This window comes from Fragaria vesca, linkage group LG4 (genome assembly GCF_000184155.1).
Source record: "Fragaria vesca subsp. vesca linkage group LG4, FraVesHawaii_1.0, whole genome shotgun sequence".
NCBI classification, from domain to species: Eukaryota; Viridiplantae; Streptophyta; class Magnoliopsida; order Rosales; family Rosaceae; genus Fragaria; species Fragaria vesca.
Genome location: NC_020494.1, coordinates 13,226,133 through 13,252,234, shown reverse-complemented (window position 1 = coordinate 13,252,234; position 26,102 = coordinate 13,226,133). Strand labels below are relative to the sequence as shown.

Below are 26,102 nucleotides of genomic sequence, written 5' to 3'. Positions count from 1 at the left end.
AAAAACGTCGGTTAAGGTTAGCTCATTTTGTTTGTAATTTGAACATATATATCCTTGTAAAACCAAACCTAGTGAATTGTCATTGTTTGTTAACCTAGAGGGCTACACCTCCAAGGTCAATCAAGCATAAAGATCAATAGGTGAAAGGACAAACGGTGATTTGCAATAATGACATATGATACAAATTTGAACTTGGGACGTTAGCATGAGAGTGAGTTCTATCTTGTTAGTTATTTAGAATTACTAATAAAAAACCAAACTGGGAAATTCATGTTTCTGATTGTCTGATTATGCAAATATGCAAATTAAAGAAAGTTTGTCTGCTGTATCACAAGGTAAATTTGATTTCTAAGTCAAGCAATCAAATATAAATTATCTTTTGCTGGATTGCAATCATTGCATTATCAATGCCTAGAATGAGCAGCTGACAGTTCAAGATGCGGAGAAATTTTTCAGTGCTACGGGAGGACCACGTGGCAATCTGACGTGGTTCTACTTTCCAATCAAATTTAGACATGTAGATTTTCTTCACGAAAAATTATTTCAGCTATTTTGTCAAAGACCATTTTAGGTTTTCTGTTGTTTTTTAATACTAAACCCTAAGCCCTAAACCCCAAACCCTAAACCCTATACCCTATACCCTAAACCCTAAACCCTAAACCCTAACCCTAAACTTTAAACCTTATACCCTAGACCCTAGTTTGAACTTGCTAAATACCCATGAATGTCATTTCACAAAAAATAGAAAATATTTGTTTATATTTTAGTTGTAAAAAATCCACATATCTAAATTTGATTGAAACGTAGGACCACATCAGACTGCCACGTGGTCCTCCCGTAGCATTTAAAAATTTCTCCAAGATATGGAATCTGGTAATGCATTGGCTCCATAATAGATTCATTTTTTTGGATAATGATGAATTCATTTAAGGAGGCAAACAGCTAAAGCGCACCAGGCTCGAAACTGTAATACATAAGAGAAGTTCTATCTGCTAATTCATACAAACAACTAGCACTAGACAGAAACACCTCAGCAAAAAAAGGAAGCAGCAATTACGCCACTCCCGTTTCCACTTTCCGACTACGGCGGGCAAGGCAGACCGTCGTTATGAAGAACAAGAGATAGAGAGGGTGGAGGCACTGAAGCCCATCTGTGAAGACCCAACCTCGACTTGGCAAGCGAAGCCGCGACATGAGCGGCTTGATTCGCTTTACGGGGAAAATCCAATCCCAGGTGACAGAATTAAAACCGACTCCTTTTCCTAATCTCAGAAATGATAGGAAATATTCTCCAATCGTTGCATGCAGGGAAATCTTGAATGTTGGAGATGACCTCCAAAGCGTCAGAGCGTAGAAGGATATTTCTCAAGCCTAGATCAGTCGCTCTTTCCACTCCCAGCAAGAGAGCTTGAGCTTGAGCTAAAGAAGAAGACCCGCAGCAACAATCTTTCGAAACACAATCCAGAAGCTCACCACCATCCGATCTGAAAACTACCCCTAATCCACAGGGCCCCAGCTTTGTCCATGAAGCATCACAGCACACATCGGCAGTACCACATGGCGGAGGCTGCCATTTCGCCTGAGGAGGGTCAGTGATCGCTCTCAAATGCACCTTACTACTTGCTTACTAGTACTCCACGGCCAGATTATAGCCCGATGTAATCACAACTTTGAGGGAAAATATACTGAATTACCGACAGTCATTGAATACACTAGAAAACCCCAAGAAAGTACTCAAATCAAAACCTGAGTAGAACAGCAAGACACATCAATCCTCATAAATTACTTGATCATACAGATTGTTGAGAAACTTGGTACAAGAGTCAGCTGCATACAGTGTTGCATAAGGGAAGGGTTATCTGAAGTTCATTAAATCCAACATTTAACTGAATATAAGAACTGTCGGTTCAAACAAGTATAAGAGAAGGATAACAGATAAAGAAAGAAAGAGACTAAGACCAACTTCATCACACATTCACACTAGCGTGCAGCAAGGTAGTCATATGCATCTCAGCGCACATAATAGTTCCTATTTTGTTTTTAAATAGAACCCACTTCTAAATATAAAGGTGAAATATAAGGAAATCTGAATGTTTTAGTCATTTTAACACTTCTAAAGAAAGCATATCCAACTAAATTCATAATTGAGTACAAGCATCAGAAAAAGGAACAGATAAGAAGCCAAATAGGAAGAAGTAAAGCAGTATAAGAGTTTATGAAATCAATATACAAGTGAGCATTTATGTCGGGCAATCTGGAATCTGGTGACACAGATGAACCAGTAAACTTTGCAGCATCCATAAACGCAATAAGCTAGGTTCAAAAGTGGTCTTCAGCAATTTCGCCCAGGATTTCTGCAAAGTTGCATTTTCCTGTACTAATCACTATGACAGAATCTATTGCACATGCTTGACACTCGATATGCATATTCATGTAATTCCTATCAAGCAATAAGGCAACAATTACCAATACCTAGAGCCTAATTTAAGGGCCTATATTAAGTAACTAGAAGCAAAAGTGCAAAAAAGTAAAACAAAGCTTTGAAAATCGAAAGTATGGAGGGAGGGGAACAAATATCAAAACACCATAAGAGAATGTCTTCAAAACCGAGATTGTTCATCACTCGGACCTAAAGAAAAAAACAAGTTCATTTGGTTTAGAATTGAACGTATGTTCTCATAAAACCAAACCCAGTGAACAACTTATCATCGTTTGAGCGTGACTTTGTTTACCTAAAGGGCTATATCCAAGGTCAGTTAAGCATAGAGATCAATAGGTGAAAGGACAAGAGCTAAAACAGTGAATTGCAGTGTCACCTCATAATGACATATGACACACATTTAAACTTAGGAAGTTAGGATGAGACTGCCTTGTTAGTTATTTAAAATTACTAGCACTACATTTACATGATCAGACTCAGAAGAATATGAGCTTGTTAAGAAGCCGGCTAAAAATTTCAAGCTTTGAAAGGATGCCTTCAGTGTCCATTACTACAGATGTTTTACTTGGGTCTGTAATACTCTGAAATTCTGTCCGTTTCTAAATAGAAACAAATTCACAAAGAGAAAGCAACATATGCTTGACAACAATTTAATGGTTTTGGGTGGTAGCTTCTACTAGATTTGCTAGTCTATAGTCATGAAAAGACAATAAACTAATCTCTAGGTCACTGAACAGCAATAGTATAAACTTCTATCAAAGAAAACCAAAATAAGCTGCCCACATCTTTGAATTTCAGGTTTCTCATTGTCTGGTCAATATGGATAATGCAAATAAGCAAAAGAAAGTATGTCTGCTATATCCCCCTGGTAAATTTGATTTATGAGTCAAGGAAGATCAAATATAACTTTTTCTTTTGCTGGATTGCATCATCATGTCTTCAGAGAATGAGAAGCTGACAGTGCAAGATGTGGAATCTGATAACGCCCTGGTTCCATATTAGATTCATAGTTGTATAATTTACCAAAAGTCATTGAATACACTAGACAACCCCAAGAAAGTACTTAAATCAAAACCTGAGTAGAACAGCAAGACACATCAATCCTCATGAAGTACTTGATCATTGAGATTGTTGAGACTTGATACACGAGTCAGCTGCATACAGGGTTGCATAAAGGAAGGGTTATCTAAAGTTCATGAAACCCAACATTAAACTTAATATAAGGACTGTCGGTTCAATTCAAACAAGCACAAGAGGAAGATAACAGATAAAGAAAGAAAGAGATTCTAAGATCCATTTCATTAAACATTCACACTAGTGTGCAAGATAGTTTGTTTTTTGATAGAATTCGCATCTAAATATAAAAATTTCAATAAAAAGAAATCTCAACATTTTAATCAGTGTTAACAATTCTAAATAAAGCACATACAGTACAATCCATAAATAAGCACAAGCATCAGAAATGGCACAGATATGAAACCTACTAGAAAGAAGTAAAGCAGTATCAGAGTTTATGAAATCAATATACAAGCGAGCACTCATGTCTGGAGTTGTGTAATAGAGTATCCACCTGGACGATACTTTTGCAGTCATCCAAGCAGAAACTGCAAAACCACAGCCCAGCATATATCACTTCTCCCTCTGAGCATTACTTGTCACCATCTTCACTCCTCAAATGCAAGCCTCTTCTTCTCTATTCATGTAAACTATTACTTTCTTCAAAGCCCTAACTTCCCAAGCTTCTATTCTTAATTAGAAACATTGCAAGATCTTTTTGTCAGTGTTTTATCTTCAATTGGCCAAACTTGTAGTAATGGCCTTTCATTTTTATTCTCCTTTCTCTCTCTATCTCCCATCCTATTTTTCTTTTTTTCTTTTTCTTCTCCCTTTTCCTCACTCTCTTGCTGATAAAGAAGTTTATAAAATGTTAAACTTTGTTTGAAGAAAACTAAAAACTAAGCACCAAAACAAGATACATAATCCAACTTGGCAATTGCAAAATTACTGTCTCCAGCCCGTTCACAATGACTGTTATAGGATTAGATTACTTGACAAAAAAGAAAAAAGTGATTTGCATAATACAATATTTACATTGTTCTGATATCATGTAAGATTACCCAAGGCTCAACAGTCTTTCATCACACAACAGAGACCAACTGAATAAAATAATAAATCAAAGAAGCACTACAAAATTTATCAATAGGACTGACTGACCTTTGTTTTCAAACACCTACCTTGGGGGGCCACCAAGCCTTAATCTACCTTCATGCAAAATTTCATAGGCAACTTTGTGCTTCTCAAGAGATGTCGCCCCAGCATCTATGTATTTACAGGCTTCTTCCCTCAAACTCCATACCATTGAGGCATTAACTTCTTGAGGGCTGCCACCTGATTCAGAATAAAGAGGCAGACCATATTCAGCATTTTTCCTCCAGCGGCGTAAGATATAGCGAGATGGAACTTCCTTTATCTCTAATATTTGGAAAACTCTCAGCACATGTCGACAGAGTACACCTTCAAATTCAAACATTTGACAGCTGCACCGCACATTGTGATTGGATGTACCAATGGTGACTGTGGATTTGTCATCATCGTCATTCCCACATTTGCGGACCAAATACCTTACGATAGCCGCTTCTTCATAAACCTTAAATCCTAGATAACTATAGGATTGTAGAAGTTCTTTCTGAAATATCCTGAAGACGCTCAGTGTATACAGCCTTCTGCATTGTTCTTCTACTGGTTCTTTTGTCTGCAAGTAGGCATTCAAGATGGAACAGTTAAAATTCTCTTTTAATTCTTCTTCACGACGTCGTTCAAGACCCTTTTCATAAAGTGGAACAAACTCCACAAGTGGTGTTTGGCCATTCACAAGTGTACCAAAGAATGATTCTATATTTCCACTCAAGGGGATGCCAGCAAAGAATGTAGCTCTTAAGTATAATGGGACCCAACATTGGCGCTTTTCGTACATGGCTTTCAGCCAAGTATTATCCTTCAACCCATACCTGCAGAGGAGTGAATTCCATGCCGTTTCAAATTCATCAGTTGTTTGAGACTGATTGATGCATTTTTCATATTCAAATTGAAAAGAACTGTGCACCGAACTTAGATGCTCATATTGTTTTGCCTTCATCTGCCACATGGAAAATCGATGATGGGTTCCTGGAAACACATTGATGATGGCTTGCTGGATAATATCATCTTGATCAGCTATTATTGACCAAGGACGGTGTCCTGACATTGCTCTAAGCCATGTTTGAAACAACCAAGTAAAAGACTTTTCAGATTCATCAGCAAGTAGGGCACAGCCAAGAAGCACCGGTTGCCTATTGTGGTTGATTCCAATGAAAGTGGCAAATGGAACCAGATACATACCTTTACGATATGAGGTGTCAAAAATTATGGCATCCCCAAATTGAGAGCATGAAAATCTAGACCTCCCATCAGCCCAGAAAATACTCATGCAGGTACCATAATCATCTTCTACTGCATAAAAGAATCCTGTATCTTCAGCCTGTTTAGTTTGAAAATAGTCAAAAAGCACACTGTACCAATCACTTCCAATGTGGTTTTCTCGACGTTTTTTGACAAGGTTCCCACTGTTTATTTCAACAATATCTTCATCATCCAGCCCACCATTCTCCTCCCAAATGAACTTTTTTGAAACAGAAAGATTTTTCTTTTGAACTTCCTGTTGAGACTCAAGCTCATGGATCGTCTTGTGGTTTTCTCGACGTTTTTTGACAAGGTTCCCAATGTTTATGTCAACAATATCTTCATCATCCAGCCCACCATTCTCCTCCTCTATGAACTTTTTTGAAACAGAAAGATTTTTCTTTTGAACTTCCTGTTGAGACTCAAGCTCATGGTTATGATGTTTTTCAAGACGATCCACTACCCACCTTCCAGATTCTTGTCTCTTAATCCTCATAAAAGCTCCACATCCAACTCTTGATGGGTGCTGAAAACCTTCCCTTGAGCATACAAAACGTCGGGAAGAAATTGAACCATCATGCTTTGAACGAAACAGTTGACCAATCCTGATCCTAAATCCGGTTCTTTCTGCATATGCATGATAATATTGATATGCTTCGTTGGCTGAATTGAACTTTAGACCTGAAGATGGTTCAACTTCACACTGCATTTCATCCCCATTCAGTTTAGAACGTTTGGCAGTAATTACACCAGATGGGCAAGGTCGCCCATCCTCAACTTCCTCAATCAACTTGCATTTTGGCCTATGGACCACTTCAACAGGTTTAGCAGTTAGAATCTTCTGTTGCAAAATTAGAGAATGGTTTCCCTCTGTAGGTCCAAGATCATGATTATGATTCTTCAGGAAAAGGTCTACAACCCACTTCCCAGAATCCCGTCTCTGCACCCTTATCAATGCTGCACAGCCTGTCCGTGTACTGGTCTGAAATCCCTCCTTGGAGCAAACAAATCTCCGAGCAGATACCGAACCATCAGTTCTTGACCGATACAACTGACCAATCCGAACTTTAAATCCCATTCTTGCTGCATAAAGAGTATAAAATTCGCGCGCACCGTCTGCTGAATCAAATGCTAACCCCACATATGGTTCAAGAATCGACTCTCCTTCATCATTTGTGCTAGCATTGTTCATCACAGGCATCAACATTCTTAGAGGGTATGCGTTGTTCACGCATTCTTCAATCTTAGAGTCAGTATCCGAGCTGTGTCCACACAAAACAAAAATGACATGAAATCACTTCAACCATAACAACCATCTAGTTAACACTCCGAGACAACATTCACAACTCATGCAAAGCAAACTTAACAACTAACAACAGTGATATTGTTCCTCCATATCAATCTGTCATATTGTTCCTCCATTTTCTCAGCAACCAAACACCATGGCATAGCAGCATAGTATTAAATATAGAACAAAACCCAGAAAGCAGAATTCACAAAATGCTCAACCAAAGCTTACAAAGATTGATAATTGATTGAAAACTAACAAATTAAAACTCAACAATCAATTTAACTTAGTGGGTATTCTTAATTCACCTTCTCATATCTGTGAAGTGGGTGGAGCTGGATTCCATGGCGGCTGATGGTGATGATTCAGAAGCTTACACGGCCCTATTTGGGGGATTTCGATCACATTTTTGGCGGGAAATCACTGGGGATAGAAATCTGATCTGACTAATGAGAATGACGAAATCAAAAAGATTTGATTTTGGATGCTGCTATCTTGTATCACCGCTGTGTTTCCTATTTGGCTCTGCTCTCTTCTTTATGCTGCTGTTCAATTTGAGGTTGACCCATATTGATTGTAATTTGATCCCATTAGGGTACACACTGACATCATCATCATCAATTTTTTTTTTTATAATCTGTTTGTTGTTTGTGATTTTTTGTTGTCATCCATTATCTCATTTTAGATATTAATTATTCTTTTTTTTTTATCAATAAATATTAATTATTCTATTTTATATATGAAAAAAAAAGATAAAATGTGGATCTATCAGTTTTCATTTCCTTAAATATGAGAAAATGATTTGATCAAAACTCAAAAACAATGAGAAAATGTTGAAAATGTAGAGATATATCCTCATAGGATATTTAGGCTAAGAAAAATTACAAGTATTTTTTTTTGATTGGAAAATTACAAATATTTGTATCGATGGAATTTATGTATCTAGATTGTTTCTTATTAGTCATTTTTTCTTCAGTTAGATTATGTGTGAAAATTAATCTTTGCAATAGTGAATCTTGATTGTTCTGGCTTGTATGGAAATTATAAGATGTTATTAAATTTTGATAATTTTCACATAGTCTACGTGAACTATTGTAGATATTTAGTACGTCGGTTGAGCTATTATTTTACAATCGGGAGCAATTTTAGATATATGGCCCCTCAAAGGATATTTTCACAAGTATTTTTTATTACTAGACTAACACTTGTATCGTCCGTCTTACTTGCGGCCTAACTTGCTTCTACAGTACCAACTCTATTAGGTTTTTTGTTTTTAGGGTGATAGAAAAGAAAAGAAGGTAATTTTGCGAAATAATCCTAAACAACCTAAAAAGAAAATGGAATAGACCCATGGAAAAACAGAAACACACCCTCGCCGTAAAGAATCCAACAACGACAACTCCTCGCCGAAACGACCACTGAACCCAACTCGAACCCAACTCAAACCCAAAATGTCAGTGTCGTCGGAGGAGCAGAGAAGCCCGATTCAGAACTCACTTTCCGATTCGATTCTCGCCAGAGCTCACACCCCAATTAACTGTGAGTAAACTTCAAACTCTAACCTCTTTCTTTCCACCATTTATTCAATAACTCTGAGCTATAGCTAGACTTGACCATTAGTTCAAATGGCCAGAGCCTCATCTTCAATCTTAACATTCCTCCGCCAAAACCCACATGCTCGCCAAAAACCCGACACCCAAATCCGACACCTTTCCGTAGAAACCAAAGATTGTTCTGATCTCACACAAGTTGCCCAACAGATTTGTCATGTTATTAGAACCAAACCCAGATGGGAGAACACTCTGTCCTCCGAGTACCCATCTTCGAATTTCTCTGATCCTCTGTTTATCCGTGAGGTTGTGAAGCAGCAGAGCAATGTCTTCCTATCGGTTCGGTTCTTCTTGTGGTTGGGAACTCGAGAAGGTTTTTCGCCTGACCCCATTTCGTGTAATGCGGTTTTCGGTGCTCTTGTGGAGGGCAATGCCTGCAGTGCAGCCAAGTCTTTTATTAAGCATACGGGTTTTAGCCCCGAGCCGGTTTTGTTGGAGAGTTATGCTCGGTGTCTTTGGGAGGCTGGGAGGGTTAAGGAAGCTAGTAGTGTGTTTAAGAGGTTAAAAGAGGCTGGAGTGTGCCCGGGGATTGGTACTTGGAATGCGGCTTTGTCGGGGTGCATTAAGGCTAGGAGGACGGATATGGTTTGGAAGTTGTACCAAGAAATGATGGAGTATGGTGTTGCAGCTGATGTTGAGACTGTTGAGTGTCTGGTTCGAGGATATTGTGATGATAACGAGGTATTGAAAGGTTATGGACTTCTTAGTCAGGTTCTTGGAGATGGAGTAGTCCCTGGAAAAGCTGTTTTCGATAGGTTGATATCTGAGTTGTGTAAAGAGAAGGAATATGATAAAGTGTCTGAACTCCTCCATGCAATGATAGAGGTGAAATGTGCCCCCGATAATTATACATATCTGGGGGTAATCAATTGGTTGTGCAAGAATGAAAAGCTGGCTGAGGGTTTTCGGATTTTTAATGACCTTAAGGATAGAGGCTATGCTCCTGATTTTGTCATGTACACAACCATGATTCATGGTCTTTGTACCATGGGTTCAATAGGAGAAGCTAGGAAGCTATGGTTTGAGATGATAGATAAGGGATTTTGTCCAAACGAGTACACGTACAATACCATGATTCATGGGTTTAATCAGAGTGGAGAGTTAGAACAGGCCTGGATCTTGTGCAAGGAGATGGGTGGTAAGGGATTTCGTCCACCAAAGTAGATTTACGATACCATGATTTATGGGCTTGTTGTGAGTGGAAATTTGGAACAGGCCTGGATGTTGTGCAAGAGGATGGGTGATAAGGGATTTCATCTGAGTGAGTACATTTACAATACCATGATTCAAGCGTTTTGTAAGAGTGGAAATATGGACCAGGCCAGGATCATTTGCAAGGAGATGTGGGATAAGGGATTTCATCCAAGCAAGTACACTTATGATTCCGTGATTCATGGGTTTTGTAAGAGTGGAAATTTAGATTATAAGCAAGAACACTTATGATTCCGTGATTCATGGGTTTTGTAAGAGTGGAAATTTAGAACAGGCCTGGATCTTGTGCAAGAAGATGGCTGCTAAGGGATTTCATCCAAGCGAGCACATTTACAATACCATGATTCATAAGTTTTGTAAGAGTGGAAATTTTGGCCGGGCCAGGATCATTTGCAAGGAGATGCGGGATACAGGATTTCATCCAAGCAAGTACATATACAATATCAGGATTCATGGATCTTGTAAGCGTGGAAATTGAGCTGTAATATGAATGCATCTGGGGGTCTGTTACTTTGTCATGCTTCTTTAAATTGGGTATTTCCTTAAATTGTACATTCTTACATTTAAAGAAATATTTTCAGAAAAGTCCTTTTTTTTTTTTTTTTTTTTTTTTGTAGTAGCTGACTGATGTACTGTCTCTTCAATTGATGAAATGCCTCTGAGTTAATTGCTCTGTTCTCCTTTTGCTTCTTTTAATTGGTATTCTATAGATTAAGTTCAATCTTAAGTTTCAGCAATAAAATAAACTACTATTTCTCTGACTAAGAGTCAAATTTACAGTGATGTTTGTTTGTTATGGTTCTATGTGCCCTCATTGCTTGTTGTCATACACATTACAGTAGTACCATGGCATGTTCTAATTTTAATTCTGTGCTGGGTGACCAAGTATTATATCTTTCCTGCTTTTAGTAACTGTTCTTAATGACAAGTGTATTCAAAAATGTAATATATATATATATACACACAGACGTTATCAGGCCGCACAGTGCGGATGTCCCTCCTTTCGCCACCGTACGGCACCGGCGAGCACCAGCGAGGGCGCGCCTCCACCCTAGCGGACTCCAGCAGCTTCCCCGACCTCTTTTCATCTCCGGCGAGTCCGCCGAATTCCAGTTTTCCGGCCAGATCACCCAAAACTTCAAACAAAGTCAATCGGGCCGGAAAACTGGAATTCGACGGACTCGCCGGGGATGGAAAGAGGTCGGGGAAGCTGCTGGAGTCCGCTGGGGTGGAGGCGTGCCCTCGCCGGCGCCGTACGGTGGCGAACGGAGGGAAATCCGCACCGTAAAGCAGTGTGGACGTCCGTATCTGAAACGGACTGTATATATATATATATATATATATAAATTTGGATTATCAATTGAAGAATCTCTCAAGCTCTTAATGAATTCCTTCCTGTATACTTGGTTTTGCTTTAGAATGATAGAATCATCTAATAGTTGTTAAAGTAAGAACAAAATTAAGATTAGGACCGTGTATGGAACAATAAGCTACTTTTTGTTGTTGTGTATTTGTGGACACACCAGCTTGGCGTCTATTCTGAAGCTGAATATAAAATGTGTATTAATGGAGAGAGGAGAGCTGAAAATTGTTCTGTAAATGATGATTTTAAAGTTATGTTTGATTAGTTTCTTTCTGAAGAATACTCTAGAGAGTTTTTAAATGCCTTAACCTAGAGTGTTGTGAATCCTCTACCTATTTGCTTTTTTATCTACTGATTTTCATCCCTTATTATTCTGTTCATGTAAATCCTCCAATAAACTCAGGTCTGGGTATTGAAATTTATTTGTTGATAATTCCTATCTGAATTTGCTTCAGTTCTCCAAGTCCAAGCTTGTGTGGCAGATGCTTTGGTTATTTTTAGGGCAGAACACTGCAATTTTGCTGAAGTCCAAAGTGATTTCAGTGATGACTGGACCACTTTGACCTTTGCTACGGTTATAGATGCTGTAGTAGGATGGCTGAATGTTGATCTGTGTCCTGGAGTTTCACATTTTCAATTCAAATAGTGCTCTATGTGATTTTATCTAAGCAAAGCTCTCTCTCTCACTCTCACTCTCACTCTCTCTGTCTCTCATTTATTCTATCTAGTTGTGCATAACAATCACTATATAGACTATAGAGTAAGTAGTGAAAATCGATCCATGACATTTATGTCGAGATTTAATTACTTTTCTCTTGTATCAAGCTGGCATTTCGTTTTCTACCTTATACTTTCAACTTTTTCAGTATGTATGCATGAAAATAAACCTAATATATGCAGATAGACTACTTAATCAATCTCTCTTTTAGTTAAAAAGTTGCTGCATGCTTCTGCCTTTTTCAGAACCTATCATCTTTGTCTCCTTCAGCTTGCAAGAAAATTTCTAATGCAACATCTTTCACAATTTCTGGACAATTTTCTTCTAATTAATCACTGTTTTTGCATTAATGGCTCCAATTGAAAAACAGAAAATATAGGCCAAGGACAATATTACTTGTATACTTTTCTTAATATCCCAGACCCTCACTGTACTGTTAGTTGCGTTTCGTAAATCTGATTATTATTTCCTTGGTGTCTTTCTTACATATATCTATATGTCTAATTGTATTAACAAGTCTTGTAAGTTGTAACCTGTAGGATGTATGATCATGATTTAAGACCACATGCAATTGATTTTTCAGAACTGAGCTTTTACGGTGGAAGTGGTTACTTAGTGATGGAGGTTGTGTACTTCGCTGGACTGCAGGGACATGCCGGCCTCTAATGGTCTCAGGGAAATGTGGCACAATATCCAGCTAGAGTAACTAATGCACACTCAACTGCCATGGGTGTTCCTCCTATATTATTTTTCCTTAATTTATAGGTTAAACAGTTGATTTATTATATAATGATGGAGTGTATGAATAGAAAATCAAGGCGCTAGTTTGCTGATTCTTTAGCTAAAAACAGCATCACACATGACTTTGGCTTTGATCACCTTTGAGCAAGGAAGAAAATTTCGGTGATTACGGAAATTTCGACCTTCTAAAATATGGAAGTTTCGACGGAAATTTCGAGGAAATATCGATTGCAGTAAAAAAAATGAGAAAATTGACGGAAATTTAAAGAAAAACAAGGAAATTTTAAACCAAACTTTAAGAGATGTTTGTTTTTTATATTATGTACTATATTTGATAAGAAAACCTTGACTAAACATTAATTTATAATGAATTATAGTAATTTAAGGTGAAAAAGTAAATGCTGAATCGTTGATAAATCTTAAAAATTTACTTCAATTTTAAAAAATCTAATTTATTTTATGGCTTGAAACAAAACAAAAAAAAGGACTAGACCATCACCTTATATATGTATAATTGCATATGGAAAGTGTAGGAAAAAAATAAGGAATAGCAAGTCGGTTATTAATTTCCATCAAAGTTTTCAGATTTGAAGACAGTATATATTACAAAGAAGCATATAAACATCATAGGTTTGCTTAGCACTGTTGGCTAAGTCGTTTGGGAGCAAACTAGCCAAGCGAAGTTCGAAACTCGCTGCACCCAATTTCTAGGTTTTTGAGTTGATTTTTGGTTCATTAATTGCCATCAAAGTTTTCAGATTCAAAGGCAATATATATTACAAAGAAGAATACAAACATCAGACGCTCGCTTAGCACTGTTGGCTAAGTCGTTTGGGAGCAAACTTGGCAAGCGAGGTTCGAAACTCGCTGCACCCAATTTATGGGTTTTTGAGTTGATTTTTGGTGGGACCAAAAATCAATCGCTTTGATGACGTGGCGCTGTTTTCGTCAGATTTCGAATATTTCGGCGAAATATCGAAAATATCGGACGAAAAATTATGGAGGGAGAAAGAAATATCGGGACATGAGAAAAACGAATATTTCGGCGAAATTATCGATTTTTTCTTCCTTGCCTTTGAGGACCCTCCTGTGCATGCTGCTCAAGCTTACTTAGATGATCTTATTGATATTGTTTTGATATTGTTAGAGCAACTGGAGTTTGTTCCGGTATTTAGTTTTCTTTGTTCTTTTTTGGGCCTTTTAGGTCTGAGTAATTTTAAATACACACCATTAATCTCTTAATACACACTCATTACTTAATACACTTACCCATCTAGTTTTTCATTTCAATATTATATTAAATACACATCCCAAACTACCTAAAATACCCTCAATATTTAAAACTAATAATAATATGTTATTTAATATAGGGGGCGGGCTATTGTCACCTTACAAACCATTTTGTTCACCCCACATATGGTTAATTTATTAAAAGACCAAAATAACCTAATGTAAAACTACAACAAGGGACAATAAGTTGTTAAAAATTACAAATTCTTATTATTTTTTTAGATGAACACGTGCGTACTTCATGAACTTTAACCCAAATTTATCATATTCGATTGTTTTAGGTCAAGACGCTACCATTTAACCTAAAGATGAGGTGAACTGTTTGTATTTTTTTTTTTTCTTTGTTGACGCTTCCGTCTATCTCTTTACTCATTATTTTTCATGTCGATTTTATATGTAAATTCTCATGAAAAGTTGTATCGTATATATAAACAACGCATAGATCAGTTTAAAACACTCAAAATTATGGAGTAATGGAGAAGAGAATGTATGGTGATCAAAGTATAATTGAGAAAAATGTATTTTAGGGATTGTAAATGGATGAACAAAGTAGACTTATAATTAAAAATACATAAATGGGGTGTGAAGAGAATGTGGGGGTGATTAAAGTGATTTGTGGGGTGACAATAGACGCATCCTTAATATATTTATTATTTCCCAACTCTCTTTACGTATTCTCTTTTATTTCCTGTTAGATTTTTTTGATCGGGTTAGAAATTTTTTCTTGATATTTTTCAATTTATAATCAAAAGAGTAATATTATATTCGAACTCCAAATCTCTAATATGACATCAATCGGCTAGAATTTAAAGAAAAAAATATTGAACATACATATTTTTTTTAAAGTTAAGAAACTAGTAAAAATATAATAGTATAAAAACTAGTTTTTGGTCTGCAAAATAAAAACTAAAGTTGATAAAAAAATAAAAAACCAAATGAATCGGTAAATTCTACATGTGACTACGACAGTAGTCGAAATTCGGGGGATGTATTTTGGAGAAGAGGTTTTTATTTTTTTTCTTTTGATGCGTAGTAATAGTGGAGAAGAGTTAGGTTTTATGAAACATGAAGTTTTTTTTTCCCCTAACAATTGATGAATATTTTTGTAAGTAAACGTACTTATAAAATCTGATGTGAAATATAAAATAATAAGGGTATCTATTAAAAGAGATCAGAGATGTGTTAAAATTTCTATTTAGGTCCCTCTAGTAACCAAATAAAAAAATTAAAAAAATCAAGGCGACAACAAAATTTATTTCATGTTACTCATATCTTTAATAAGAATATTAGCTAAAAAGAATGAACCCAGATCGGGATGAAAACAAAGATGAAAGATCATGATGATATCGATAAAGTCCTCCATTCTTGGTCGAAACTCGAAAGAACCCAAACTACCCAACTATAATTTTCTTTGTTTGTCGCCGGCATAAACCACAAGAACCTGAGATTAGTTCGCAATCCACAGTTTGTGCCCCTCTCAGGAATTTCATATCCTAGCCTCCATTGTTGAAAAGCTTTATTCCTTCTGATTTTTCACCAAAACCCAGTTGAGATTTGAGAGAAGTGCAGAAGATTTTGTGGGTTTTTGATTTGGGGATCGTAGAATGTTGAAAATGTTGGAATTTTTAGATCAATTTGGAGTCTGAACTTATCAGACAAAAAGAGAAATCGAGGAACATAAAGAAACAAAGAGAAGCAGGATTTGATCTAGATTTGGTCTTCCTACTACTCATTATAACGAGGGAAGAGAAAGATGTTGAAAGTTCTTGTCTTTATCTTTAAAAAGATTGGGGTGTTAAAAACAACTTTCTGAAGATCTCCATGTCTGGCTTTGATCAATTATCATCTTTGATAAATCTGGGTTATAGTGATGCAAGAGCACGTTCTGGAGGTGTTGATATTAGCTTATAATTATATTAATTCTTATCAACAATAATAAATTTTCTCATTAACTCTAACTCTGTCAAGTAGGGGTTAAATTGGGGAAAAATGCTAGACACCAAAATGTTTTACAAAAATTAAACTTAATTAGTTTTCAATCATGTATTCTTATTAAATTGTTTAATTTTGAAGAGTAGTGCTACATGCATCAAAATTGTACCAAAATCTAATATCAAATTATGTGACATCTTATGTGTTATCTTAGGTGACATCTACCACATCATCATATTCAATTTAAAAAATTTCAGCATATTTAATTTTTTAATTAATAAATAAACCTAAAAATTTAATAACGATAATAATAATAATTAGTTTTCTTATCTGAATAAAACACTCGAAAGGAAACACTTTGTAATCCTGAGATACATTCATGATCATAATTTTCATTAGCAACTGGTATTCTTTTATCATCCGTTAACATAACTGTCATTGGCTGTATCTATGGAGTTAAAAATCGATTTTATGGCCGAAATTTCGTTTTTTGGACACAACGATATATCTTTGCATAACAAGATAATCTCGTGAGATATTGTGGATATTTCGCGATATTTTAGGAAAATTTCGATTTTTTCTTGAAATTCAAGAATCAAGATATTATGCCTTTAATTCGGCCCAACTCATTAAATTTTGCCACTAATTCAGCCCAACTGTCCATTAACTCAGCCCATATTTTTAAAAATAGGAAGAAAACTACAGGTGCGCAGCTGAGGAGAATCGAACCCTGGTTGCCCCAAACGTATTCAAACTCCCTAACCACCGTAGCTAAAGTGACATCTGGGTAATATATAGAACATTTTAATATATAAATGGTAGACATATTTTCACATTATTTTTGCCCACTCTTTTTGAAATTTTGCCAATCTCGATATTTCCTTTGAAATATCCATTTTTCGGAGCATCGAATTATCCTCAAAGCTCGAAATTTTACTCCTTTGCTGTATCACTGTTTGTGTCAAACTCCAATTAATTCAAGTTCATTCACTCTGATCAATATCCATTGTTAATTGTATAGATTAAAAACCTAATATTAAGACTGATTCATGAGACATGCATGGCTAATATCATTTGTATCCTTTAAATCCCGTTGGGTTGGATAGGGTTTCTTCCCTTCTTGGAACCCCAATTTGTTTTCAAGAGGAACCGATTATCAAGTCAGGCCTCCATATTAATTAGTTAAGACAAAGAATAAAAGAAAACTAGAATGAGGCATTCCAATCAGCTTGTCGAAACTTCAAATCTATTAGTCAGAGGACATGGCAGACGATCTCTTGAGAGCACAAAAACAAACTAGGGAGGTTCATGAACTAAGGAGGTTGTCGTCAAATCTCTGTAATCATCTTCAAATTAGATTTCTAATAAACAATATATGAAAATAAATTTTGTGATTTGTTCTAGGATATTTCATATGTGTGCCTTGGCCTTATGTCAACAAGATATGTAGTTAGAATATGACTATGTATTTCTTATTATTACCATATTGGTACTTTGTAATTCCCTATATAAAGGGCTCCTATCAATGAATAAGATAATGATTCTCTTTCTCTTGTTATCTTTCATTCTCTACTGTTTATACTTTATCACGTTATCATGCACTTTGTTCTAACTCTAGAACTAATAGCCCACCATTTGTTTTCCAAAACCCTAAAAAAAACGTTTTTCGGCTCCTATGTCCGACCGCCGCCGCCGCATGTTTTTTCCGGCTGCCGCCTGTCGACGATTCCTGGTTTCCTTCGACTACAATTTTCTACTTCTTCAAGTGTTTGAAGTTTCGAAAAGTATGTTTTGAAACCCTAAACTTTTCCAAGTTCAATAACTCGGGGAGGATAAAATTTTTTCCTCCCTTCTCCATCTCCATTCTATGCTTGGGATTTTGTGTGTGTATGTAAAAATCCCAGAATTTTATTCGCAGGTCAAGAGTGTGTTTGATCACTCTTGTTTTCTTCTCAGGGTTGTGTATGATCAACCCCGACCTTTCTCCGGATTGTGTTTGATCAATCCGAGGCCTTTTTTCGAATTGTGTTTGATCAATTCGCGGCTTTTCTGGATTGTGTGTGATCAATCTGAAGGACAAACCATTCAAAGCATCGTTTGTGACCATTAAAAGCATCGTTTGTGACCTCTATCCGAAGGACAAACAGCTTGGTTTTGTATGCAAGAGCAATGTAACATTCTGCTCCTTTGAGTTATGACGTACTCAATGCCTAAGGCGGATCTTTGCTTGGTATCTGTGGAACCTTTCATTGGAAAGGATTAAACCACATGTTTTGACCCCCAAGCTAACAAGCCTAGATGCCGAGATTTCACATCTTATGCACTCAAAGTTTTGAAGCGCCATATCGACAACAACCTTCAACGGCAATATGTGCAAAAAGTAATGACCACAATGTACTGTGGAATGCACTCATGGAGCGTTTCTTGAAACGTTCATATAACTCTACTTGTTGAGTTATGAGTTATTAGTCAAGTGGATTGCTTACCACCTTAATTGACTACATATTGTTGATGATCTTTTGTGGCATCATGAAACATAATCTTTAGCGGATTCGATCATTATCAAGTTCTTTAGGCCCTCCAAGTTGGTTTGGAATTACCAACGAGACCTGATTTTGATCATACAATTGCAAACGAGAATTGTATATACGCTAATGCGATAAAAATATTTGGGATTGTCTGTCACCTAATGTGGGAACAACAATATGGGTCATGACAACGGTAGAAAACGCCGCACCGATGTCTAGAAAAGAAGAGGAGGTGTCGCCGGCCCTAATGGCGACACTCCCGGTCTAGACACAAATTTGTCAAAACTACTCATGTCAGCTCATGACAATGCAACCGTTGTGGATCTCCGGATCATTGGTTCAAGAGTTGTCGAGCTCTCCTTCAAATTGTGAATGCATACAAAAAGGTACGGAAAATCAATATGAGGACAAGAACGTCATCCTCATGATCGTGGATTTCAAAGATTTGGATCCAGCTCTAGCTACCCCTGACTTTAACGTCATCGGCTAGATCGACTTTGATTTTCTTTTCAAGCTATACGTAATAAGACGTCGTGTCGATGTCCTTTGTTTATTCAAGACCTCAATATATACTCACATTAGCAATAATGAATGCCTTGAGAATTTTTTGAAGTTATGAAACTATTCTCATCTTATGGTTCGTATTGATTTACAATCAAAATGTACACTTACATCGTCCTTAGAAACATGGCATATTGTGCCGCTTTTGGTCCCTTCCTTTAAAGGTGACGCACGGCACTGCATCCTCAATGAGGATCTCCCACTTGTTTTCGGTTAAGTCTTCTACTCTATAGCAGATTTTCCATCATCAATTGTTCAATTAGGCTCATCCAAGCTCAGTGTGATGTCTTAGAATTGTCCGAAATTAAGAAGATAGTGGTTTCAAGTGTGCCTCGCACTACCGACCCTCCACGGACATGCCTGGTCATACTGACTTGGAGTTATCGAAAGCTTTTGATTTTCGATCCCCCTACGCTATTAAACTAATTTTCGTCTTGCAAAAGACGTTGAAGACTTATCAAAACCGGACAATCATCATCATGATCGAATCCTCTAGGTCCTCTGAGTTAGTTTATGTTCATGTCAAGGAGCTTTTGCTAACTAGTCATGGAGTTTACGACCTTGGAACGACTGGAAGGACTTGGTTTTGATCATACAAAAGCCTACATGCCATTTGCAATCTTCATAGCTTCGCACGTGCCAATTCTGCGAAAAACAGCAATTTATACATTCTGGACAGTCAATTTAGTTTGAGCTTTGTGAACAGCTTCAGATGAACCAGACAGTGAACTTTATATCATTGGAAAGCTCTACGAGTTTAGTTTTCAGAACTTTTCGCGGTTCATCCATATCTTTTTTAACGAAGAAGTTAAGGTTATTTTAGTGTGCAAAGGTCATTATACGCGGAAATTTTTATGCACTCTTGGGATTACAGCTTTTTGTAGCTTCTTTCATCCCTTCTAATAAATGGTTCAAGTTGAACTATTTACTCTCCTATCTACTCCATTTTGTAGATCTTTCTCATAAAGACATTGAGTGCCTCGCAGATAGTGGAAATATCTACAACATTCTAAGGAATCGGCAACTATCTTTGGATTTTATGCCTTTGTAAATCTTCTGTGACTACAATGATTGAATCATATCGGTCATTCAGGGACGCGGTTTAGCTTGAATCTTGATGCCTCATGACACCATGATCAACGTCACAGATGCCCTCTATGCATTGAGAGACAACCGAACCATGTTGAGCTTTAAAGACATTCCTACTAATAGTTTTCATTTGAAAACACATTGTGAGAATGAACAAGAGCTCTTTTATGTATACATTCTCATGAATGCGGATTGAAATGCATCTTTGAGAAGTTTATGAGTCAACATAGTGGACTGTATATCACTATGATTCAAATATCGAATCACATGTTGTCACCAAACATGATATTTAGGACTCCGACTCATATAGGTTTTGGTTTGACTAAATCGGTCATCCTGGAAAAGATATAATGGTCCAAATTTTGAGAAATTCTCATGGACATCCATTTTTCCGCTCAAAATGAAGAAATTCGGGATCTAGCTTTTCCATGAAGCATGATGGTGATGTCATGGTTGTAAATGGCGGCACCATGGGGACATTGAAGTCACCCGAACACGGCTCCAACTTCCTGGAGGCCGTCCGGTCAATTCCTCCTCAAGCAATTGAGGTGTACCGACCTTCCCTCGATGTCTTATTGGCCCCTGCAATGCTTATTGCTCGTTTTGAAAGCCTATTTTTTAGCTAAATTAGGAGCGAGACCCTCTTACGCTAAAAGACACAAAAGAGAAGACTTCATTCTTACATCAAATTATGTAGATCGATACAACCAACTTGCGGACACCTTTGTATGCTTTATGGTGTTCGTTGAAAAGTGTTAACACAACGGTCACGTGTTACACCATTATCTACTGCTTATACTGCTTATACTTTTACGGGGTCACTACTCATTCTTTAAAGAAGTTTATCGGGATATAAGTTGAAGCGTCCTGTACCCTATGTTCACACGTAATACAGTTTCACCGTGGTTACGACTAAGCAACTTTAGCTTGTCGCTTGAACATTATTGATGCACACCAATCTTTCTATTGCGTCTTGGGGCTATGCAATATTTGCATGAAACTTTACTATTCATTTACGACCCACCATCATTGAATATTTTTGTACTACAACTCGTGACTATGTACAAGGATTGACACGAAATTACAATTCTTGAGCTCAAATAGGATTGAAACGGATCTCCAATCCTTGAGCTTTGCTAGATGTTATTTCTAGGTGCCAAATTGCACTGCCACTGCGCACAATGATAGGTCATTTCAGATGAATAAGTATTTAGGTTGGATATGAACCTCCACCTATAATACGCTTATGTAGAAATCTTGTCAGGTGATCTCATTCACCGCTAAATTACGGATTGTCACTTTGATGAGACAATATTCCAGCCGTTAGGGGGAGATAAGAACACAAGTGTTTAAGTGGAACGACGTGAATTGTCGTGGTTTGTCTGCACTAAGTCTCATCTTGATCCTAATTGCTTAAAGTGTTAAAGTGACTAGATCACATGCTGCAAATATGTCTGCAAGGATTGATGTCCTATCAAGAGGACATGGCGCGACCAAAATGAGTTGGTCTTCACGCCATCACAATAGATGGTGATATGGTGATGTCATATAATGGCAAAATTGGTGTCACAAGGCCGTGTGGCTCCCCAAAAAGAGGGAGGCCCTTAGATTCGATACTTTCTCGCACCAAGAAGAAAGCGAGCTTGGCACAACCTGATCCATTGATCAGTGATACTCAAATCCGTCTCATGAAGTCTGAATTGTGATTATCGTTGAGGGACGCCTCAATGTCAAATCCGATCCATATAGAGATCTCTACAAGTATTACACTAGTGTACATGAGGACGTGGGATAATGAGTCTACTATCGAACCATCCTTCATTGATGGATATCAACTTAGCTGATTAGTCTAATGGAAAGATGCGATCCAGTATTAACAAAGAGATAGGTCCTTGGGCAGGTGATGCCGGCACCGCAAGCTAAACCCTATCAACTATGCCTTTGTTAGATAGCATGGTGATGAGAACAAGAGCTTAGACTCACCTTATGGCGCAAGGTCTCTCACTAACACGCATTGTGATCAACTACGATCAGATATGTTCTCGTAATGGATGTCATTGAACTCCACTACTTTGTCAGTTTGGTAGTTTCTGAATAACTGAACATGCAGCCTATGAATGTGGTCATAATAACATCTCTACGGGATCAAAGATAAACATGAAGATCTTAAACGGACTTCATTCATCCGAATCAAGTGGCTCCAAACCACAGGAGCATACGTTTGCTAAATGTATTGAAACACACATGGACTCTACTTGATTTGGAAGCGATATGGTGAATTATGCCTTTGCGTGTTTATTCCGGATTTACATGGACTCTTGATGGATCAAGAGATGCCAATATGTATCAACATCCGAAGTTAGAATGAAAAAGATCTTGGGAAGACACGGTCTCAAAAAGGTACTCGATGACTGTATTGATGATCATTTTCCATCAATCGGCTTAAGCGGTATATAACTAGTGAGGCCTACATATACTCCCATGATTAATCAAAGTCTTTACTCTAAAGAGAGATCCATTGTTTTGTCTAAGAAAGATGACAAATATGTGTTAAGATATGGAGTTCTCATCTAAGTACAATAAAACTCATCAATATACTTGACACGATAAGAAAGACTTGACATCTCATTCGCTATGAAAAGTTGTAAAACTAAGTGTAGCTATGCGCCCACGCAATGTCAATGTAATGACAGTAACTCCTTTTTCAATACTTAATGGTACGAGAGGTTGAGGCTTATTATATCCCTACATAAGAAAAACACATAAAAACCGAAATCAGAATCTGTCAAGTTTCGTAGGTCAACTTCCACAGGACTACAAGAAATCTGATTCACTGGAAAATGGTGAAATTGGTACCATTGAAAAATTCTATGTGTCTACTTTCCAGGGACAGCAACCATTTGATCATACCTATCATATTGAGTGAGTTGTGGCCGTTTTTGTAAAGTAGGACGAATCTGTCCGAGAATCTGATTTTCGCAAAACAGTCAACTTTGACGGCACTTTAGGAATAGCTCCTGACGAACCAGAATGTGTGTAATATACGTTTAGAAAGCTAAATGAGTCTAGTTTCCAAAACCGTTTACGGTTCGTTCATACGCATTTTCTAGAGGACGTTACGGCTATTCGAGTAATTGAAGGTCATGCTGCGAGGAAATCTGATTTCCTGCACGAACTTATATTTTGAGTTCACAAGCGACCTTCTCCTCAAGATCTAAGTGTAAAAGATCATGTTTGAGGACTATACAGCATTATCTAGTTAATCATTGCCTAATGCCACATTTGAAAACATGTTAAAGAGCATGACATGTTAAGTTATTGAAACTTCCATGATTAGTAAAAATCAGGAAGAGCCCTATGATTGATGTAAAGATCAGGGGGAGGTACGAACTTCAGGGGGAGTCTAGTACATGTATGTCATTATCAAATGTGAAGGGTGCGTCGTACTCTTTTTCTCCTAAGATCAAGATTTACACTACCAAAAAAAAGGGTTTAGCCGACGAAAAAAAAAACCACGCCAACGAACCATTTTTCGTCGGCTAATTTATATTTTCGTCGGCTATAGTCAACTTTAGCCGACGAAAGCTAAAGAATTTATTTCGTCGGCTAAAGTCTGTGAACTTTAGTCGACGACTTTAAACATTCTTTAGCCGACGAAATTTTAATTTCGTCGGCTAAAGTGCTTTATATTCGCAAATCTGGGCAACAGCTCATCTGGGAGAAAAAAACGGAAGAAAAAGTTTGAGTGTTGTTGAAATCTGTCCATAATTAGTTTGTGGAGCTATATATAGGTACGTATATGTGTATATATGTTGATTTTGAGTTTTATTTGAGTTGATCGATTTTGAGTGTGATTGAATTGATAGATTTTGAGTACGTTGGATATATATATATATATGTTGATCGATTTGGTTGATGATTTGATAATATATATGAAGTTGTACATATGTTCATAAGTAGTAGATATATATATATGTTAATTAATTTATAATATTGTGTTGATGGTATGAAGTTGTTGATGATAATTTTGTGATGATGTTGATATATATAATATTGTTATGTAATTATTAATTAAGTATATCTATATATATGTGTGTTAATTAATTTGTTATCAATTAGTTGTAGTACGTAGAATATATATAAATGAATTGAGATTTTATATATGACATAGAATTTAATTAATAATTAGCTAGCGTTATACATATATATTTTGTTATATTTTCAGAATATGGATAAGAGTTGGATTTAGCTTCCAAAATGGGACAAAAGACATGGTAAAGGAATTACGAGTTTTCTGGAATATGCGCTGGCTAATGCTAACGAGAATACAATTTTCTATTGCCCATGCACGAAATGTCAGTGTCGCAGCGATATGCATCGATTTCCGATTGACAAAATATGGCAGCACCTGAAGAGTAACCGGTTTTGGGAGAAGTACACATGTTGGTTATATTACGGTGAAACATCATCAGGGGGTCCGCATGATCATGACCAATATTCTGAGACGGGCAATATTAGTACATCCAACGATCCAACGATCCAACAACGGTCTTCATCAACGATCTGTTTCCTTATGAGAGCGGTGTATGCGCTCAAGGACAGTATATGCCTGACCCGGTGCAGCTCTTCCCTAGAGCTGTCAACACTGCTGGTATTGACAAGTACAACAAAATGCTTGCTTTTCAACAGACCCCTGTGTACCCCGGCTGTTAGAAGACCGTTCTTGAAAGTGTGATGAACGTAATGAAGATTAAAGTTGAGACAAAATCGACCGTGAAGACTGTTGATGATTATCTAGAGTACACTGCTTCGATGCTGCCCCACGGTCATCGTCTTCCTACCACTCATCATAAGGTCCAATGTATCCTGAAAGATCTTGGGCTTTCCTACATCAAGATCCATGCATGCAGATATGACTGCGTTCTCTTCTAGGGTAAAGATCCAGAAGGGAATGACCATGGTGGCCTTGACGCATGTCCAGTATGTCACACTGACAGGTATAAGCTGACTCCTGCAGGCAACAGGAAACTTGTGAAGGTACTTCGGTATTTCCCGTTGAGGGATAGGCTGGAGCGGTTGTACATGTCTTCACACACGGCCGAAGCTATGAGATGGCACGCTGATCGGGAATCGCATGACGAAGATACCCTTATACACCTTGCTGACGGGGAGGCTTGGAAGCATATAGACAGGGAGTTTCCTCATTTTGCGTCAGAGGTCCGAAATGTGAGGCTCGGGCTCTCATCCGACGGGTTCAACCCTTTTGGCAACATGAGTCTTCAGTACAGTGTATGGCCAGTGATTTTGGTACCGTACAACCTTCCTCCATGGATGTGCATGAAGAAGGAATACAATATGTTGAGTTTGTTGATTCCGGGCCCCGATTATCTAGGGAAGTGTCTCAATGTGTATTTGAGACATTTGATTGAAGAGCTTAAGTTTTTGTGGGACGTTGATCATCCCACTTATGACAAGTACATGCACGAGATGTTCCAGATGCATGTCATGGTTATTGGTACCATCAGTGATTTTCTTGCCCGTGGGATGAGGAAAGACATATATTACCAGAAATTAATTCTGACACCGAAGAATACTCATCGGATGATTCCGATTACGAGCCTTAAAATTTTAATTAAGAGGACGTAATCCATTAATTTGTAATAAAAAAGACCTTTTCCTTTATAGTTTACATATGTTGATTCATATTTCAGTTATTTTATATGAATTTTGGTGATATATGATGAACAGGAAGTTAGTATGGTTTACTAAAACCTTCTATTTTTTTAATGTATTTTTTTACTTTAGCCGACAAAATACACCATAATTCGTCGGCTAAAACTATCTTAGCCGACGAATTACACCATCGTATATTTCGTCGGCTAAGATGGTTTT

The 26,102-nt window shown here is 37.3% G+C and overlaps 2 protein-coding genes and 1 non-coding gene across 3 annotated transcripts; 2 read left to right on the top strand and 1 right to left on the bottom strand.

Annotated features, from left to right (window-relative positions):
- Window positions 1-1,213: 1,213 nt before the first annotated feature.
- On the top strand, window positions 1,214-2,021 carry LOC101303896. The gene is made up of 2 exons (XR_184504.1): window positions 1,214-1,234; window positions 1,309-2,021. It is a non-coding gene; the product is annotated as an uncharacterized LOC101303896 (transcript).
- Window positions 2,022-3,481: 1,460 nt separating this feature from the next.
- On the bottom strand, window positions 3,482-7,496 carry LOC101302255 (protein FAR1-RELATED SEQUENCE 7-like). The gene is made up of 4 exons (XM_004296931.1): window positions 7,475-7,496; window positions 6,288-7,140; window positions 4,675-6,134; window positions 3,482-3,594 (listed from the first exon to the last, which is right to left on the bottom strand). Exons 1-4 carry the CDS (start codon window positions 7,480-7,482, stop codon window positions 3,591-3,593), a joined length of 2,325 nt encoding a protein of 774 aa, XP_004296979.1. The 5' UTR covers window positions 7,483-7,496; the 3' UTR covers window positions 3,482-3,590.
- Window positions 7,497-8,592: 1,096 nt separating this feature from the next.
- LOC101313975 (pentatricopeptide repeat-containing protein At5g18950-like) lies at window positions 8,593-10,193 on the top strand. The gene has a single exon (XM_004296969.1). It carries the CDS (start codon window positions 8,792-8,794, stop codon window positions 9,938-9,940), a length of 1,149 nt encoding a protein of 382 aa, XP_004297017.1. The 5' UTR covers window positions 8,593-8,791; the 3' UTR covers window positions 9,941-10,193.
- The last annotated feature ends 15,909 nt before the right edge of the window (window positions 10,194-26,102 follow it).

Bases quoted from the DNA above. Each gene is read 5' to 3' on its own strand.
- LOC101302255 (XM_004296931.1), bottom strand. The intron at 6,135-6,287 runs GTTCAAAAGAAA...GAGTCTCAACAG, and splicing joins AGCTTGAGTCTCAACAGGAA to GAAGTTCAAAAGAAAAATCT.
- LOC101313975 (XM_004296969.1), top strand. From the start codon at position 8,792: ATGGCCAGAGCCTCATCTTCAATCTTAACATTCCTCCGCCAAAACCCA.